This window comes from Cololabis saira, chromosome 9 (assembly GCF_033807715.1).
Source record: "Cololabis saira isolate AMF1-May2022 chromosome 9, fColSai1.1, whole genome shotgun sequence".
Taxonomy (NCBI): domain Eukaryota; kingdom Metazoa; phylum Chordata; class Actinopteri; order Beloniformes; family Belonidae; genus Cololabis; species Cololabis saira.
In genome coordinates, this window is record NC_084595.1 from 29,687,260 (window position 1) to 29,708,162 (window position 20,903).

The 20,903-nt window shown below is 39.9% G+C and overlaps 1 protein-coding gene across 1 annotated transcript; it reads left to right on the plus strand.

Annotated features, from left to right (window-relative positions):
- The first annotated feature begins 354 nt into the window (after nt 1-354).
- On the plus strand, nt 355-20,313 carry limk2 (LIM domain kinase 2). Its single transcript, XM_061729145.1, is given in 17 exon segments — nt 355-567; nt 570-611; nt 1,117-1,207; nt 10,287-10,422; nt 13,096-13,205; nt 13,507-13,692; nt 13,979-14,084; nt 14,708-14,922; nt 15,024-15,210; nt 15,299-15,385; nt 15,665-15,796; nt 16,218-16,274; nt 16,722-16,787; nt 17,221-17,395; nt 17,508-17,563; nt 17,809-17,966; nt 18,533-20,313. Coding segments are annotated over 17 exon segments (2,058 nt in total). The 5' UTR covers nt 355-521; the 3' UTR covers nt 18,741-20,313.
- Nucleotides 20,314-20,903: the final 590 nt, after the last annotated feature.

Genomic DNA, 20,903 nt, shown 5'->3' on the forward strand with positions numbered 1-20,903 from the left:
GACACAAAAAATATATAATAAAAATATAAACATATAACAATAATACGTTGGAATACATAATACTTAGTGATGCATTTAACAGATTAGATTGCTTTACAGTTTTTGTCATATTTTTTTGTTTTCTTCTGTATTGCACATCATTTAATAATTCCCTTATCCTCTTTGTCGTGTATATCACGTTTTTCATGCGCTGTAATGTAAATTGATATCATATTATTATCAGCCGGTAGATGGCGTCCTTGTCGCTGCTCTCGGTCTGGCCCGGGCTCGAACCTGCGCGCTGCGCTCCCACCAGGTGCTGCAGTTGAACCCTCCCGCTCTCCGTACAGGAATGTGGCGTCTGGGTGACGTCACTCCTGCGAGCAGCGAGCGCTCTCTGACCAGCAGGAATCTGTTCGCCTTTTCTGCGGAGATTTAAAGGAATTTGTGTTTTTTTTTTTCCTGTCGTATTCAGAGCTGCACGTTTGGGAGTTTTGGGTGGGCGGACGCTTGGGAGGGATGAAAACTTGAGAAGGCGACGCATGACATCTCCCCTGCCTCCGAATGAGGAGTTTGTAGAAAGACCTGAAACTCGACGACGCTCTCGGGAGAGCAGATGGAGGGACCAGAAAGTAAGTTAGGAGGGTTTCAGGTTTGCATCTTTAAAATGAGGAGAGTTTCCGTTTGACAATAACATTGAAATGCATTAACTGTGAACTTGCCACACTGTTGTATTTTGGAAACATGTTTTTCTTTTCATTTCCAGTGCGTCGGGTTGCGTACGTGTTGTTTAGTCACTCTAAAGGCTTATTTATGGTTCCGCGTTACACCAACGCAGAGCTGCGGCGTAGGGTACGCGGCGACGCGCACCGTACGTTGCGCGTTGCCGCGTACCCTACGGCGTCGGCTCTGCGTCGATTTAACGCAGAACCATAATTCAGGCTTCACTCATCTCAGTTCAGACTATTTTATTATTATTATTTTATTTATTATTATTATTATTATTATTATTATTATTATTATTATTATTATTATTATTTATTATTTTATTTAATTCAGACTATTTTGTACGTTTTTTTTTGGTTGTTTCTATGTTTTCAGAATGAAGTTAAGACTTTTTAAATCGTTTTTGTACAGGTAATCGTTACTGTGCGGGCTGTGGAGTGAAGATTCAAGACTCGTTTCACATGAAGGTTCTGCAGGACACCTGGCACAACGCCTGCTTTCAGTAAGAACTGCCAGCTCTCTGCATTTGTCAGCTCGGGCTCCTCGGTTTGATGATCGATGGCTTTGTTGTTGTAGGAAGATGATGGGGAAACATCTATTAAATGTTGGTCTTCAAGCTCTCTGCTCGGATCTTCATAAAAATGCCCTTACGCACGTCCCAATGAACTTAATTCTTGTTGCTCAAACGTGGGTGTATATTTGTTTGTAATACATTGTCTGTCCCAAAAAAGAAAGGAAAAAGTCACGCCCTTATCCTTACATCTAGTTGGACTACCTTTAGCTTTAATTATGGCACTCATTCACTTTGGTTTCATTCTGATAAGCTTCTGCAATTTTACACATTACAACATTTATTTCTGCCCAGAGTTGCATTAATCTTCCTCCAGATTCTTGTATTGGCGAGGGAAGAGTTGGACTGCAGAGTGAAGTCTGCTGGAGCACATCCTAAAGATTCTTGATGGTCTGAACTCTGAGGAGGCCAATCCATGTGTGAAAGTGATTCCTCATGCTCCCTGAACCACTCTTTCACATTTTGAGCCTGATGGGTCCTGGCCTTGTCATCTTGGCATTTACCTGTGCCATTGGAGAAGAAAAACCTCCATTGATAGAATAAGCTGGTCATTTAGTATATTCAGCTAGTCAGCTGACCTCATTCTTTGGGCACATAACGTTGCTGAACCTGACCAAATGCAGCAATCCCAGATCATAGCACTGGTAGGCACTAGGCATGACGGGTGTATGACTTCATCGCCTCTCTTCTGACCCTGCTTCACCCATTACTGGAATAGGGTAAATCTGGACTCATCAGATCTCATGACCTTCTTCCAATCTTTATGCTCCCGAGCAAGCTGAAGCTTTTTTTCCAATTAGCCCCACTGATAAATGGTTTTCCTAAGGCCACAGAGCTTTTGCGCCCCAATCCCTTGTGTTCCCTTCACATTGTGCAAGTGGAGATGCTTTTACTATCACTATTAAACATAGCTGTGACTTTTGCTGTTGTTTCTTTCTTCTTGTTGTTGTTGTTCTTTTTTTTTTTTTTAACAATTTGGTTTCACCAAACATTTAAATGATGTTCACTCAGGATTTTTCTTCTCACTGTGTTTCTTTCTGGAAGATGTTGCTTTCCCTCTTCCAGTTTTTAATAATGCATTGGATGGATCTAAACCCAGTTTTGGTAGTTCCAGCTCTCCCCTTAGATATTTTCTTAACTTGATGCAATGCCAACAGTTTGACCCCTCTGAAACAGATGGGCATCTTTTCCACTACCACGGGATGATGGTTGTTCACTGCATCAGTTAGGGTTAAATAACTTGTTGCCTGCTGAAACATAATCATCCATGCAGTAATTATCCAATGGGAGGCTCTTACTGTACCTATTTCCTTAGTTAAATCCAGGTGGGGACCTTTTGGGTTTTGTTTTTGGACAGGCAGTGTAGTTAAATAATGTTTTGCAGCTGCCACGATGGATATCCTTTTTTTTTTTTCTGCTGTCACAGTCTCACAGCTGACAGACCTCTCGTAGACCAGGTTCCTGAATATAAATTGATCAGTCATGATGGGATGATCCTGCTCTTCCCCCTTTGAGGCTTAATGATTGCCACAGTGGAGCTGCTGTGAACTTTGGTTGGTGTTTAGTCACTGCTCCACAGGGGGAGGTGCGGTGAACTTGCATAGACTACAAGTACAAACTAAACATGTCTGCATGATAGAGCTTTCGCCTTAGGTAAAAGTCAGCATTCAGGCATTCCTACATGAGATACAAAGATTTAAGTTGTTTTGATATTTTTCTTGAACTGTTGCTGGACGAAACAGTCAGATTACAGCAAGACCACTTCATTTAAATAATACAGCTAGTGACTGGACCCATGACTCAAGCATTATTAAACATGATATACTGGAAAGATCTGTTTATATTACTCAGAACAAGACAAGAACTATTTATTCTTCATCAGTTCAACCCGTCTGTTGAAGTCCAGTTTTTTTCTTTCTGAACTTGCATCGTGATACATTTAAATGACTCAACTTATATGAGACTCAATTACCAAGTAGTCTTCTACAGAGGTACAAACTTTCCGTTTGCACCTGAATTATTGAAGTTTTGAAAATGCACTTTAAACTTGGATTAATCTTTAACTCCAATACAAATCATTAGGATGTATAACTTTAGAAAAATAAGTATTTTATTAAACCTTTACTGGGCAAGTAAACATATTTGGTAACGTCAGTAAAATTACATACTGTGATTAAAACAGAAAAAAAGAACCCTGTAAAGGGTTAAAGGCTGGATTTCACACGTTACAAAAGCACTTGTGACTCCAAAACAAAAGGAATCCATTTAAATGTATGAAATATGTTTTTAACAAATGTCATAATCAGAGGCTTTGTCTGTTGTTTGAGTTGACATGTAACTCTTGTTGCTGAGTTTTGAGTAATGTGTCCTCACATTACCTGGTTGGCATTGCCGAGACTCGGTAACAATGACACTTATGTCTCCAAGGAAGGCACATTTTCTTTGTTTTCTGCATCTTTTAGTGCAGCATTGTTAAGACATCCATTCATAAGGTGGATTGCACGTTTTCATCAGAGATTTGTCTCCAAAGTTTAGAGACCACATCAAACTGGGACCTTTTATCTATAAGAGCATTCTTTGTGAGACAAAAACTCCTTAATAAATACAAAAATGTAAATAATGTCCTTGCTCGAGGAGTACCCTGTGACGTTCCTGTTCTGTTTTTTCCACATGTGGCCCCTCCACCGGTGTGTACCTCCGCCTCGCGTAACATTCTTACCAGCTGACATCACTCTTGTTCCAATAAACCTGCTGCTGTTATTGCTAGCAATAGGTAACGGCGCATTCGACTTTGCTGTGTCCTGCATTCCTAGACGGCGATTCAGAGATGTGAATCGCTGTCTCAGTCTCTGCAGAAGCCTTTGTGTTTTTTTTCTTTTCATATATATATATATATATATATATAAAGAAAGCTCCCTCTTTCTTGTTTTTCACTGATTCTTTTTGGGCAGCAGAATCTTATCACCACGCTTCATCACAAAACAGGGTGAAGTAATTTAGCACCCTTGATCCCAGTGCTAAATTAATCTAACATTTTTAACACATGTGACTTTTGTAACTAATAGTTAATTACTTGCTCAGTTATTGGACAAAAAAGAAATGACTGCAGATTTGAAAGGATCTATGAGTAGTAGTTGGTTTAAGCCTTTTTAAATATGCAGACTCTGTGTTCCTGTGAGATGAGAGATGACTGAATGATGAAGGCTTTGGACTGTGGGATGGATCAAAAAAGAGTTTTAAGTATCTTTTAGTTCATCTTGAGCTTTTTTTTAACATAGCAAGTTTTTTTAATAATGAAAAAGTGGAAGCAACTCTAGTTCTTTGATGTTCCCTTTTTTTAATTTCCATCAAAGGCAACAACCAATACTTAATCTAAGGCAAGGTCTGTCATCGTCTCTCTGTTACTTAGAATTAGATTATTGTGCTGAACATTCAGAACAGAGAGTTCAAATATAAACTCCTTCTGCAGGACTTGCGAGTCTCTGGTGCGAGTCTCTTTTTTTCTACGTCCACACTTCAACAAAGGAGTGTGGACATCAGGAATGTGGATTTTAGGAAATGGGTAATGTTTGCTTTGTAGTGTTTATGTAGGCAAGACGGTTGTATTGTTTGCTGCAGAACCACCTGAGTTTGGAGCCCCCGCCCCATTCAGCGGCTTGTATAGTAGGAAGTCAGGTATTTTTATAAGCGCACTTAACTCGCTTCATCTCAACATTAAAGGGACATAATGGACAATAATTACAGTGTGCTATTTTTTTGTTTTTTTTCTTAGGAATGCTTTTGTTACGAAAAAAAGATGAGAGATCTTGTTTTTCCTGGCACATCTGGTCAGATAAAGAAAGTCATACATTGAGTATCGGTTGAAGTCCTGCCTTTTCTTTACTCGCTTGTGTTTGCATCTTTGGCTAGTGAAACAGCGGAGCACCTTTTGTATCAATGCATTCAGTATTACTTTCAGTATTACTGCTGTATTCTTTGCATCCTGACTAGTAATTGACTTTATTTATTTCAAAAATATATAATTATCCTGGATTTTTTTTAATGATCATCCAGTGACTGATGGTAAACTGTGATTAAACTGCATTATAAAAATGAAATGCTCCATTTTATTAGGATTGTAAAATTGTTGAACAAAAGAAGATAATGTGTAATAATGTGTAAAAACACCAAAGTAACTACGTCATTTCACTTTATTCATTTTGTTTTTAGATGTTGGCCTGAATGCATGGTTTCGAACCCGGTTTAACAGGGTCTCCTCAGGGATCCTGCACAGGTTTTCTGTTTCTTCCTGTCCAAGTATGAAGACATCTGTAGGGAAAGTTGAGTTTTAAAAGGTGAAAAAATTGTTATTGAGGTGTATATGTCCGTTTTCACAGTTTTAGCCCAGTACGTTTAAAATATAAATATAAGTTAAACAGTTCTGTTGCCATTTTAATGATAATAAGCAATGGTGATAAGACATCAGAAGACCCCTTTGACCAAAACATAAGTTTATGGAGTTATTAAATACAAATAATGTGAACAAATGACAAGTAGTTGACACATAGTTTTCTTTAAATCCTAAAAAAGTGAGTTTTTACTAAAAAGAAAAAAAAAGGAAAAATTTGAGTTTGCTTCAACACTCAAAAGTTTAGGTTCGCCTTAGATCTCAGTTCCCTTATTCTTATTATTTGTTAAATGTTTTATTCATTTATTTATTCATGCTTTTGTGACTGCATGCGAATTTGCCTGGGTTAGACATCTGCCAAAAGTCGACCTTTACAGCAACAATTATGCCATTTGGACAGAAAAAAAAGTGCATGATGGAGGGAGTAGGATGATCAGGGATGCTTTAGCGACTGTAACCATGGATGGAACGTTGAATTCCTTATCATATCAAGACATTTTTACGGAAAAATTGTGGCAACGGCAGTCCACAACGTCGAATTTGGACAGGTTGGGTGAGTTTTTCCTTAAACGCTACAGTATATCCGTGATTGGAACACATTCAGTTTAATCCAATACAACTTTAATTGTCCCAAGGGGACATACATTAATCAAAACTGGTCTAACTGGCACTTCAAACCCTTCTTATTAATCATAATTATGCTTCAAAGCTTTTTAAGCTTGCTTGATGTGGCGTTTGCTTAACCTATCAACTGTTGAATGTCTTCGGTAATGACATTCAACGTACAACTCAGTGTGTCTTATTAATGCAGTTAGATTGTGTTTGATTGTAAATGTGACAAAGATCAGACAACATTTTATGAGTAGCCATTACAGAAACACGGTAAACTCCAAAGGCATTGCAAACTTTTTTTTTCTACAGTATGTGAAGTAATGGGATGTTTTTGATAAAGTGATATTTGGTACCAATCTGAGAGTCCTCTTATACAGGTTTTTAGTATTTCAGAAAGCTCCCCAAATTATTTTCAACAATGCAAGCACTGAATCTTTCCTGTAGTTGACACGTGAGTCTGTGTAGGGTGTTGTCTGCTGAGGACGCTGCTGTAGGTATAAATGCAGAACTCAGACTTTTAGGTAATTTTGTCAGAACTCAATCTCTTAAGTAATTTCCGTGTGAAGCAATTATCAAAAAACAGAATGAGAAAAGCAAAGAGTATTCATCTCCTTGTGTCTTTTGGTGTTTTTCTTTTTCAACCCCTCTGCAGTCCACCTCAGCTAGTAAAGCAACATCCCAAGTCGCTGCATAAACAGAAGTTAGATTTGCAGTAACCTGTAAACCACGGCAGCACAACTAATACTCATGAGGTCTTGACCTCAGCAAAAACTGTGCTTCATCTCCCCTTATCACATCACACTGTGATGTGTCAAGCTGGAGTCATTACATTGACCTTATGTTCATCCTCTGCGGTTCTTTTTCTCCACTTTTGTGCTGCATACAGGCTTGTTGATGTGGAAGACTGTGTTCCCTTTTACCTCAGAGCCGATGATTTTCCAATTCTCTACTTTTCTGTTTTTAGTTGAGACACAAGCATGTGGTCTTCGTCTAAAGCACAGCTCCTTCTTAAGTAGTGCCAGAAAACTCTGAAATATCTGGAATCTGTGCCAAAGTCAATATCCTGGATCTATTATACCTACAGTGCAGAGAGCAACGTGATCTGGGAGGCTCAGCTGAAGTTGGCTAAAAGCCCTGCATCGAAACAACAACAAAAAATTCAGATCAATTATCTTCCCAACAATGTAAATGGTTGCATGAGATATAAATCTGATTTCCTCAGTATCATCATTAAGCTGCAGATGCTTTTCAGACAAAAATGACACATAAGTCAGCAGAAATCCCATATTCCTGCAGGGCAGGAGCTGAATTAAGAAGAGCTGTTAATCAGGAAGTAAGACACTGGCTGTTTATTATTGCAGCCTTTCCTGAAAGCGACCTGTATATTTTCATAACCGTGCTTTCATGTCTTTTTTTCTTCCTTTTTTTTATCTGGAGCTTAAGTGAAACTATTCCTGTGAATGTTTGCTATTTAATTGTGACATCTGACATCCATTTTGATTTGATTGTCTGCATTTGATCACCTTCTTTTAAACCTCTTTTAGTTCTTTTGTTCAAATGGCTTAGAAACGGGGATGGAAAAGACGAGGGTGAGGAATGGTTGCATAACCAGAACTTTTACCTAATCTCTGACATGGCGGTTGATCCAGGTTGTGCATAACCAGCGCTGCTTGTTGGCAGGATCTCTTTTACCCTGCAGGTGCTTCACATCGTGCTTGCAATTATAGCATTCCTCATTCTGAACATTTTGTCCCAAAGCTGTTGCCATAAAATTGATTTAGCTTTGCCAAGTATCTCCTCAGGTGACAGATTAAATCAGCAGTTGCAGTAGAGCAACTGGAACTGCATTCAAAAGAAACCTTGTCTTAGAATCCAGTTTTAAGCTTTTTAAAGTGCTGTTGATGAATGAGACGGATTACAGGCAGGATGTCCAACGGAGAAATATGGGGATTCTTTGCAACTCAAGATTGCGGCTAGAGCTGGACCAGGAGTAGTTTGATGGGTTGCGTCTCTTGACATCAAGGTTAACAGGGTGGCTTATTCTTGTTTACACTGGCAGAGATACGGAAATGAACATTGATAAGTTTAACTTACTGCAAGCAAAGAAAAAAGAATAAAATCCACAATAAACAACCAGTTGATCGGTGGACTTTGGCCTGTAAAGATTTTTGTGGGTCTGATTGGAGTTGTTATCAACCGGTGTTCTTGTTTTTCTTGAACAGCTGTATCCCATGAGGCGCTGTACGTCGGTAAACAATGTAGCCAGGTTTACGCCGAGCAGTGGGGCACAGTTCAGGCTAGAAAATACTGTAATATGTAAGGTGGACTAGTCAACATCACACTACGCCTTTTTCCCAAAAGTAGCACATCATCTGAGCAGTTTTCCCATACTGCATCAGTCTGCATACTACATACTGCATACTAAAACCTCAGGCAGTTTAGAAAACGACCAGCATCTCCTGTCAACTAAGATAACTACACCAACAAGAACAATACGATTTGAGATTCATACAGAATGGAGTAACTAGTTAACTTACATCATTAACTCAACATACATTTACCGACAGACTCCTTAATTTTCTTCAGGTGGTAATATTGATTGCTCCAACCACAGGAGACTCAGATTTTTTCTTTGTTGCAGTATTCCGACATTTGTGTTCTTCAGTTTTTTTTCTGTAGTAGTCCTACAGTTTCTTATGTTTATTCCAGCACCGCTTGGTTTTCTTCTGGAACCCCTCAACAGCAATCCTTTCTCTGAACAGTCCAAATAAGTTCCCATTTCTCACAATACCATCAAGCTTCACTACAATGGCGTCTGCACTTCCTGGGTTGCTTTGTCATTGATGGTATTGATCTTTTTTTGTTTTTGACCCAATGACCCAAACCATTATGTGCCATTCAGGGGAAGTCTGGCATTTGGCACTTAAAGGCTGGTGTGATGCCCATTCTCATAACCAAACATTGCCTAATCCACCACCTGGAAAGGTTTGTTTGTTTTAAAGTGGAAAAGCTCTCTTTCCAAAAATGCAATGCTGCACTAATAATAGCAACACATGCACATCTCAGAAACAAAGTTCTTACTATGGGCTACCCCTTGTTAAATGGACAAAAGAACATTGTCGTTATCTAGAATGTGCTCTCAGACTTCTCCAGCTCAGTGTTCACAAGTTTGAGAGTTATATTTGTTTGTACAGACCAAAATTTTGGAGACAACTTCTCATTCAAACAAATGGATACTAGGAATGGGCGATATTTTACCGTTCATGATATACCGTCAAAAAAAATTCCTCACGATAAGAATTTGTCATGTCGCGGTAAAAATGATAAATTCCCGTTGATGATGTTTTTGTGTAAAGCTAAACAAAGCTAAAGAAAACAAGGAAAGGAGGAAGGAAGGGAGAAAAGAAAGAAAGAAAGAAAGAAAGAAAGAAAGAAAGAAAGAAAGATTCCCATTGATGACAAACATGGCGGATCTGAGAGCGAGATAGATTCATAGTTAAAAAGGTGGAGTTGAATTGGTATTTTTTTAATCGTCATTTTTATCGGGATAAATGCCAGAAATAATCGTGATACATTTTTTAGTCCATACCGCCCATCCCTAATGGATACTGTTTTTGTTCATTGCAAAAGGGTCTCCTCAAATAAATGTGCCTTACTAAATTAGTCAAGAAGACAGCTGATCTCAGGACATCTGTTTGATAAACGTAGAAATATTTCCTGAGTTACATATTATTAATTTTGACAAATTGACGCAAATATAATTTATTTAATTTCAAATAAAGTCATTGGAAACCACTCTTCTGTACTTCTGGATATTTTATTTAATTCTCTCTTACGTTAATTGATTATGAATTGATACATATCTATGTTAGAAATGTTGTAAATATAGTTTAATTCAGTATGGCACAGTACTGAATAAAGTCAAGTTTTACAATGAAAGTTTTGGGAATCCCGTTTCTTCATCGATCATGTCTTGTTCAACTGTGTGACGGACTGTCTTTGTCTTTTCAGATGCTCCGTCTGCTCGGACCACCTGACTAACTGGTACTATGAGAAGGATGGCAAACTCTACTGTCAGAAACACTACTGGGAGAGGTTTGGAGAGCTCTGCCACGGCTGCTCTCTCCTCATGACTGGACCTGCGATGGCAAGTCTGCTGCATTATTGTTTTACACTGTTTGCTTTTGTCAGGACACTTTAAAGCTATGCCGTCGGTCGGCCCCAAAACACTGCACTTCTGCTTGGTTTTAACATTGACAATAATTAAACAACGATGCACAAACATCTGAAGACGCTTCAGCTTTACTGTCACAATCACACATTTGAAAAGCGTCTGTTGGACAGTTGGATTTGGTTAGTGAAAAGGATGAACAATCCTGGACTTGCCTGTGCAGGTTTCGCCCAGGACTGAGTTACAGTAAACACACTGTACACACTGTACTCTGCCCATTGGTTTTTGGTCTTTCACAATATGCTGTAAAGTCCTTTTATACTTTCAAGTGCCTTTTAGTATGACAATGTATAAAGATGAGATCTGTGTATACCTCTAATAAGTCAGCGTTAACCTGTTTTTGTCCAAGTAAGAGTTTAGTTTAAATGCAGCATGTACACTTGTTTATACACAGGATGAATAAGCCGATATTTAAAAACCTAATGCTCTGTGGTCCATGATTTCATAATGCAGACATGGATTATTCCTCTAAGAGGAATGTCCACACTTTCTTATAGTGACCACACACAGCCCAGCCAGGTTTTCATTTAGTCTTGTTCTGGTCTAGAAGGAGCATTACAACCTACCAGACTGTTATTCTTCCAGATATATTGTTTTTGTCTGTTCACTGCTCTCTGATTTCACGAGACTTAACTCATAAATCTCAACAATAGGTCAAGTCTGTTTGAACGTTGTTGTTGCACACAACTGCCAGGCTTTCATTTTCTGTTTTGCCGAATCATATAACAGCAGTTAACAAATCTAACCTCTTTTTTTGTCTGTACTCTCTGTGGTCATTTTTTTTTTCTTGATTAACTCATGCTTTACTTTAACATTAAAGGGCATTTACAGTCAGGGGGTTGTTTTCGCAGCAGTTTACAGATGAGTGATACTTTACTTGTGCTGGCACTGAACGTAGCAGAAGGGGCTCTCGACCTCACTAGTGAATTAGTTTCCCCCCTTGAGGCCCCGCTCGGCTCCCTCGCTGTACAGAAGTTCTCCACGGTTCGCTTCCCCACATGCAGGATCTAGTGGGAGGATGCAAGAACATGTCGTGGTTTTGGAGCATGCAGAGTCCTCCCAAGCGACCAGTCTCTGTTAATATTCCCCACGCTCAGATCATGAGCTGCACCGATGGCTGTTTGGAGATCAAATACAAAAACAAGTACATTCTTTGCTTCACACAGTAGAGCAACTGGTGTTACGTCAGATTCAGTCCATATGCACGTCCACTTTGATTTAGTGTCTACAAGTTTAAAAAAAACATGAAATTCAGGTGAAAGCAGCTCTCGCAGGGCACAAACTGGGTCACTTGTTTAACACAGAGCCAGACTGAAGTTTTTCTTTTTGCAACACACATAATGGAGCTCTCTATTTTGTACTGGCATCCTGCTTCATCAGCCAGCGAAGCAGAGTGTTTTTGGCAGAGCTTAACTGGCACCACAGCCTCTCGGCCAGAAAGAAAATCATTGTGGTCCAACAGCAGAGGAGGGTCATGCAGAGCTGCTGCTGCCTGTTAAGCATTCAAGTCCTGAACACTATTGTTTTTGTCCTGGTTAATTATTTGTTAGTGTATTGATTCATTGGGACGTTTTTTTTGTTTGTTTGGGGGGGTTCTTTTTTCCCCTCATATTAATTTTAATCCACTTTTTTTTTAATCCATTTTATCTCATTCTACTTTGGTGCTCCACTTTTCTTTTATTTTCTGACCAAAATGAATCCTTTGTGTTTTTTTTTTTGTTTTCAGTTATTTATGCTGCTTTTGAGATTCCTGCCTTGCTGCTGAAGCCTGAGGCAGGTTGTGACTGCATTTCGTGGCCTGAAGGCTGGGAGTTGCAGACATACTCTTGATATGTCACAATTATGTGGCTGACGCATCTGAAGCAGCAGGGAACCCTTTCCCATCATTGACTTACTGACTCACAGCTGTGGCGAATGAAGTAGCATTACACCACTTTCAATGTGCTTACATTTCAGAGATGTAAACATGAGTTTAAAAAGGAAAAAATTGTTTTAGCACCACAATGCAACACTTAAAAAAGAAGAGAATATTTTAAATATATGTCTAGTGGTGAAACAACCTTGTTTTGTAATAAAGGATAGTTTTTTTGCCTTATCTAGATCATTCAACTTCATTCACATCTTCCTTATACTGTATGTAGATCTATACTTCCCTAAAGGCTTTGTTTTGGTTGGTTGCATGAATGAACCTGAAATCAGAAAGACATTTTAATAAGTAACCCGCTTCCTTGAGGGCAGATAAGTTATCTCATCTTGCATGAGAGAAAACCGAGTAATGAGATGAGACGGATCCGGCAGGAGTGTGACATGAACTTCAGAAAGGGAAATTGCTCAGTCATGTGTAGATGGCGTGAATGAGAGAGACAGACTTGAAAGAGAGAACGGCAGTGAGACAAGTGGTTCAGACCTGCCGAGGATGACATCACGGCGGATTCCAGACAGGCGAGAGAGCGAAGCAGGTGTTTCATTGGTGTCAGACAGCCCACAGCGGAGGGAGGGCAGAAGGCAACACCATGCACAACGCGCTTTGGATCACTTATTTACCTCTCTCTGCTTTGTGCTGATCGGATGGTTTCCTTCTGGTTCCAGGTGGCCGGAGAGCACAAGTACCACCCCGAGTGCTTTGTGTGTCTGAGTTGCAAAGTAGTGATTGAGGACAGGGATACTTATGCTTTAGTGGAGCGTTCGAAACTCTACTGGTAAGTCACCTACACAAGCTGTCTTTCGTGCGCTTTGCAGATTTTGGAACAGTTAATTAGTGATGATACATAACGGTGTAGATGAGTGTCAGCATCCAAATGTTTTTACCTTTCTTTAGAGCTCCTTGTGTGGTATATTTACAGAAATATACTTTTTTTCAGTCAAGATGTGTTTATGCTTCATTACCAAATACTTATTAAGCCAGGATTTCCTCTTCCTTTTTTTGTGTGCATTGCATTCTTTTAAAGAGTAACCACAGATGGCCACATGTAGTAATAGTTCACTTTCTGTTGCGTGCAGTGGAAAGTGCTACAAGCAGGTGATCCTCACGCCCGTGTTGGAGAAACGCTCTCCCGACTCGGCCCTTGACTCTCTGCCGCACACGGTCACCCTCATCTCGATGCCGTCCGCAGCCAACGGCAAGAGGGGCTTCTCCGCGTCAGTGCTGAGGGATGTCAACGGCTTGGCAAGCGTCCAGGTCAAAGAGTAAGTGGGTCCTGGGTGGGTCGATCGCAGCTGCTCTGCGTGTGTATCCGTCATGATGTCGTGTGGGAGCAGCATGAGTAATGCGCTGATTATAGGTTTGCTTAACAGCAGGTGTGTGTGTGTGTGTGAGCACCACTGCATGAAGAAAACAGTTGTTGATGATGTGATGTTATACAAGAGCGTTTCAGTGTTTTTCTCAAAGAGACTCGTTCCAGCTCTACGTTCTTAGCCGTCTTTCTTGTGTTGTGTCAGTACTCATATTAATGCTGGTACCATTGGGTTCCAGGGTCAGAGGGATGCTTATTAGTCCAGAGGTGCGTAATGCCATCCATGTTGGAGACCGAATCCTGGAGATCAATGGCCTTCCTGTTGGGACTTTGATGGAGGACCAGGTGAGATAATAACTCATCTCTGATACTCATACAGTGAAGTGGAGCTGAAATTATTCAAGCCAACAGCAATGAGTTTCTTCATTTTTTACATTCCTTTTGTATGGGTTTCACATTGTTATGATACAATGGTTTCACGCAGGATTTCTGACATTTCTCACACTCTCCCATCATTTACATTCTTGAGCTGGGAGAGGAAGGTATGCAAATTACTTCAAGGCTCGTTCCCACACTCACCCTTGCACTGTCACACAGCATTGCCCGACAGTCGTCATTTGCGTCTTTGATTTTTTCTTTTGATTGATTGATTCTTAACTTTTTTTAGCACAACTCGGTATCGACTGTTTCAGAGGTTGTGTTGGGTTGCAAACCTGTTATGTCATGACACGTGTTTTACAGTCAGTTTTGACAGCTACCCTTAAATTAAGTCAGACATTTTTATGGAGTCAAGTCCTGATATGCAATAAATTCTTCAACTCTGTATCTCTGTATGTGTTATGTAATAATAACTTTTTTTTAACAAATATGAATTCAGAAGCCGTGATTGTAAAATTGCAGGAAACATGTAATGCATTCTTGTGAAAAAAATAATAATCAAGCAATCCTGGATGTACTTGCTCATTTAGGTGGACCATCTCATTCATCGTACCAGTCACACACTGCAGCTGCTTCTGGAGTACGACCCAGTCAGGCAACGCTTAGACCGCCTCAGACTGGGAACACCCACCAACCAGCTGGGAGTCCCGGCCACCTCCCGCATGCGTTTGTCCTCACCATCTGATGCGGTCCTGGAGAGAACAGATGTGGTGGATGACGGCACACTGAAAAGAAGGTCTTTGAGGTAATAAATTAAAAAGAATCCAGCCTCCATATTGTGGGTTTGAAATGGAACGAGAGATGCACATACATTACTTTTATTTCATCGTTTTCTTTCTCCTTCAGACGCAGTAACAGCATATGTAAGTCTCCTGGTCCAAATTCTCCAAAAGAGTCCCCCTTCATTGCAAAAGATATCTGCCGCTCTGAATCCTTGAGATCCTCCAGTAGCTGCTCTCATCGTATTTTCCGGCCATGTGACCTCATACATGGCGAGATCTTGGGAAAGGGCTTTTTTGGACAGGCTATCAAGGTTAGCCTGCAGCTTTCATCGGTTTTTCACGAGGCATTTAATCTGGTGCTTAACATTTTTTTTCATGTAATCCTTGAATTTGTCACAGGTGACTCATAAAGCCACGGGAGAGGTGATGGTGATGAAGGAGCTGATCCGCTGCGATGAGGAGACACAAAAAACGTTCCTGAAGGAGGTGGGTAATCGGCAGCAGGAGGTCTATGATTTCTCACGGACAAAACCATCTCTGTATTAATATTCACAAACTGACAACACACCACATGTCCCAACAATGACCTCTTTGTACATTGTTATTTTGAGGTTGTCGCCTCAGTCTTGTGGGAACACTTTACTTTGACTTGTATTTCATCCCTTTTCATGTGGATTAAGATTCATTTTGCAAGGAACCTATTATGGATAACTTGCTTATCATAATGAAGAACTTCTTGCTTTGTGTCACACGTCTGAACTTCAGGTCAAAGTAATGCGGAGTCTCGACCATCCCCACGTTTTGAAGTTCATCGGCGTGCTGTACAAGGACAAGAGGCTCAATTTGATTACCGAGTTTATTGAGGGCGGCACCCTTAAGGATTTCATCAGAGATATGGTGAGTTAAGCTTTTGTTTCACATAAACTTACTCCTTGTTCACATTAGAAAACAGCACAAGCTCCCCTCCTTCCCCCCTCAGTGACAACAGAGGGAGCTGCCTCCGACTCATAGTTGTGTAGGAGCGAGTGACCTGAAGTAACTCCACACTGACAGTGTGCTCTCAGCTCTAGTGTTGGCAGGCTGGCATGGCCGCTGGCCAAGACGTGGACTGAGAAAATCTATAGAAATTGTTCCCAGTTAAAGGTCAAGGTGTTATCCTGCTCAGTGCAGTAGGGGGAGTGTGTTTTCCTCTAATATAATTTATGTGTGGCTTATTTTGTTTATATTGCACACATATAACACCACGTTCACCTCTGTTACATGGCCTCTCACGAGTCCTTGTTTATATCTATCCCTTTTTTCTATTTGGGATTAAAAGGATTCGTTTCCATGGGAACAAAGGGTGAGCTTTGCGAAGAGCATCGCCTCTGGCATGGTGAGTTGCCTCTTGCTATTCCTGTAATGAAACTTTCTTTTGTGACTGTTATCTTCAGGCAAATCAATGTGTGCCTTACACGGTACACTTATGGTACATTTCATGGTTACTGAAGCAACTCGGAGGCTGCTGGCATGAAAGTAATAAATGGGAAACGATATCTGATGTACTGCATGTTATAGGACAGCTTTATTATTTGAGTTTGTATAAATTCATTTCATTTGAGAAGGAAAATTATTTTCATTCAGCTGCACACCATTAAGAGATACTGAAGCAGTTTTGGAGTAAACTGGTGCGTCTTTGAGGCATCACAACAAACGGGTTGGAAAACATTCTCATAGGGAACCACAATGCAATGGTTTAATCATTTGTTAGATTTATATATATGTATATAATTAATTTTACAACAAAACTTTCACGTAATCTGTCTGTCATCTTATTTCTTAGGCATACCTTCACTCGATGAGCATCATCCACAGAGACCTCAATTCTCACAACTGCCTGGTTAAACTGGTAAGTGACATTTCACTCACCATACCACGAAACAAAATGTGACGAATAAGAAAAAGAGGGTGGGAACAATTTTGTGTTAAAAGAAATGAGTAGAAATGTACTCCAGCTACTTGTATCTAAATAAACCACGCAGGTTTTATAGTTCAGGGTGTGTGTTAACACAGTGATACTGTTTTATACAGGAAGATGCTTATAATGGTCCTGGCGTCCAAAACACTTAACAATGAAATTTAACAAAATACAATAATGCCTCACAAAGCAATAGAAATCAGAAACTTATTTGATTGTGAATTGCACCAAGGGGCTACAATCTATGCTGATATTAACTCCAAATCGATTTGGCATGTTTTGTTGTTGTTCACTTAATTTTGTACTTTGAGATATTTCATTATGTCATTTTAAAAGCAAACCACTGCGTTTCATCTTTCAACAGGACAACACTGTAGTCGTCGCTGACTTTGGACTTTCTCGACTCATAGTAGAGGAGAAAGTTAAACCTCCTCCTGAAAAACCTTCCAATAAGAAGAGGTTGTTCAGACGTATTGATCGAAAGAAGCGGTACACTGTTGTGGGAAACCCTTACTGGATGGCTCCAGAAATGCTAAATGGTGAGTTGTTAACAGAGAAAATGACAAATGAATTCCCACTTTGCTGCTCAATAGATGAGATATTCTGAGACTCAGCATGTTCCTGCATTTACCCTTTGTTTTAACGTTTCAGGTAAACGCTATGATGAGAAGGTGGACATTTTCTCCTATGGAATAGTTCTTTGTGAGGTGAGGTGATGAATTTTTACTCAAAACATCAACTCCGTTTGTAAGTCTAAATCCGAGGTTGAAAACATTGTATGTTTTTGAAATGTGTTTTTTAAATCAAACTCGAACACTTCGGATGCTTGTAAAGTAAACACTGTTGTTGTTTTGGGTTAAACGTGTACCTGCTATTGATGCATTTACTCTGAGCTCTCTTAGTGCGTCTGGTAAATTTTAAATGTCCTTTTCTCATGTTTTCTGTGATTCAGATAATAGGGAAGGTCTATGCAGACCCCGAGTGCCTCCCCAGGACTCTGGACTTTGGTCTCAATGTTGGCAAGTTTGTGGAGAAGTTCCTCCCTGAAGACTGTCCACAAGCTTTCTTCCCGCTGGCGGTGGCCTGTTGTGACCTGACACCAGACAACCGGTGAGCCCCTGCTGTTGATCTGATGCTTAGCAGCTGTCTGTTCATCCATTTGGATACGTTTTATTTTTGTGTATTTGTTTTGACTGTTAAACATTGAATGGATGCGTAGTGAGGACTTGAAGTTCTACATAGAAACTGTTGATGACTCACTTAAACCATCACATGACAAGTGCGCTGTAGTTGCCCAATAGTCAGGTACTGGAATTTAGGAGGTTGCAGACCTTGAGGTTTAAAATACAACTGAATGCTGTCATTTTCTGATCATTTTTTGTTTTATTTCTTTCCTTTCTGGTTTGTAAAATACTATTTCCTTTTATGTTTTAATGTGATATTTTGTTGTTTTTTTTAATAGTCTTCTGGTGCTCTGCACCTCAGGGCCACAATAGAAAGAGAGAGTACTTGGGAGGGGAAAAAAACAAGCACTTTCAGATACAATCTGTACTTGTGTGCACAAGGACACGCCTGTGCTGCCAGATTGCTTCCTCATGCTTTCTATCAACCTTGTCCGTCTGGTTCTAACCTTAAACCTCGCTGTGTGCTGATCTTTTGTTCTCCTCCTCTCTCAGTCCACCTTTCCAGAAGCTTGAGGACTGGTTTGAAGCTCTTTCACTCAACCAGGAGCTGAAAATCCCCCTGCCAGCTGAACTGGAGGAACTGCATCAGAGTCTGAGTCGACTCTACTGGTCTAAAGATCCAATCCAAGGCTCCGATCAGCCGTTAACCCCAACGGCTGCGTCTCCCGTCTGCTCCACCTTGAACAACAGTGACACCTAAGAGTTGTACTTGCCTGGCCTATAATTTACCTTTCGGTGATGCCTTGTAACTGCTGCACTAATACTGAGGATGAGAAAAAGAGGAAACCTGTGATGAACCGGGGCCCTAGTAGAACTGGATAACATGGCGGTAGCTGGACCAGTTGCCCCGTCCAGAACCGTAACTCTTGAGTGCCTCTGAACTGCATTGAGAGTCGGACGTTGCATTTCAAAACAATAAGTGTTAATAACAAATTTCTTTTACTTTGCCAAGGCCCCATTTAACAACATGGGTCTGTTCTTTATGTTTACAGTGTACAAAGAAACAAGTTTAAGTAGTTAATTCCCCATGAACAAGAATCTTTGTAAGGTAGAGGACTCTGTTCTCACGTGATAGCCGTTTTGTTTTTCTTTGCTTGAAGTTGTCTGTGTGACACACACGTCAGTCCATGCCCTCAAAGTGGCCTCACCTGAGCAGCAGAGAAAACAAAGATCTCTGACAGTCGACCCAGAATGCTGGGAATGTTGGAAGCCTTTTCATCTCGAGCATAACATTTTAAAATATCCAAAAAAATCGAGCCGAACGATAAATAAAAAAAGGTTGTTTGTTTTTTCAGTTTGAGGGAGTAATTTTAGAAAAAGGAGGATTCAGAAAAATCCAAAATGCCTGCATGATGATCCAGGTTTCTTATTGATTTTAAACATCCAGTGCCTTGATGTCAAAAACCACAAAGCAACATGTTTTACTCTTGGTAGCATTCTTTTCAATTATATTTTCTGTTTGTCTAAGACAAGTGGAAAAACGGCAATCCTAATGAGCTCGAGGTCGGTGTCCTCTTTCCATCGTACATTATCCAAGAGTCTTGCCGTCTTGTATCTGTCTTTCAGTAGCGTCGTCCTGTTTGGTCTTCAGCTGTAGAGGTCTGCTTAATTCAGAGTGCAGCGTACGGTACGGGCTGAGGCAACCACTTCAGATTTCTCCAGCTCAGCCTCAATCTTAATAACAGTTTCTGATCTCGTCAAAAAGACTGGCCAGGATTACAAACTAATACCACATGGAAATGAAAGCCCTTGGAGGAAGGCTGAAGCACACAGGCTCAAATAAAACATGCAAATCCCTCAGAGCCGAGATTCAAACCAGGAGCCGACGTGTTCAGAGGCAACTGTGCGACCTGCTGCACTCATTGTTCCTTTAAGTAAAACCATCATGTTTTGGTTGATTCAGGCCCAGATAACACTTAAGATGAAGCAGAAGCGCTGCCTTTTTGTGGATGACTTAATTCAATTTGATCAAAATTGTTGTCAGTTTCTGTCTCTGAGGTACATTTTTTGTACACTATAAAGAATCGCTCTACCGGTTGTGTGTTTGGGATTTGTACCAATATATTTGTATTGTACACAACTTGTTCCTTTTGTATTTGTCACTGAGGATGTTTTAAGTTCTGTACTGACAAGTCGGGGGTTGGATGAACACTGAACAGCACTGGGGGCGGAGCGCAGAGCTTCAAGGAAGCAGAAGTAACCTGAAAAGGGCTGTTGGGGAATCACGTGTACCACAAATCTCATTTTTGTCACATCTATTTTTTTTTTTTTGATAATTTCCCACAAAGTTGAAAGAATAAGTCTTTTCTTCCAGTTGATATGTAAAAAAAAAACAGGACAGAGGCTCTTTTTGAACATTGGACTATCATAAATTTTCACACTAAATCATGAGAGAGCAGAGTTTAAATTCTTGCTTTGTACACAGGGACTTGATTTTTCTTTTAAGTGATGTATATAAGTATGTACATATGTCTAATTGGACTTCATTTTCTAATTGAAATTCTTTTTTTTTTTTTTGACATTTCTGCAACAATTTGCTTTCATCATGCAAGGCACTGATGACCACTTGTAATCATTTTTATTTATATCGCTGTAGCTTTTCATAAATAAACCTTCTGAAAGTTGATTTCTCTTTTTGTAATTGTCATTTAATTATCAGAGGCAGTAAAACAGCTTTACAGTCTCAGCTTTTCTGATCAAAGTTGAATAACATGTCTGTTTTAAGCATTTTTGTGGGCAGTGGTCTTTAGATTTTAAAGATTTTTTTTTCTTCTAATTCTTAAAAACTAAAGTTATATATTTTGTAGGGGTATTTCAAATTTTAAGATCATTAGAAATCAGTTGATCTCTTTATAAAACACAA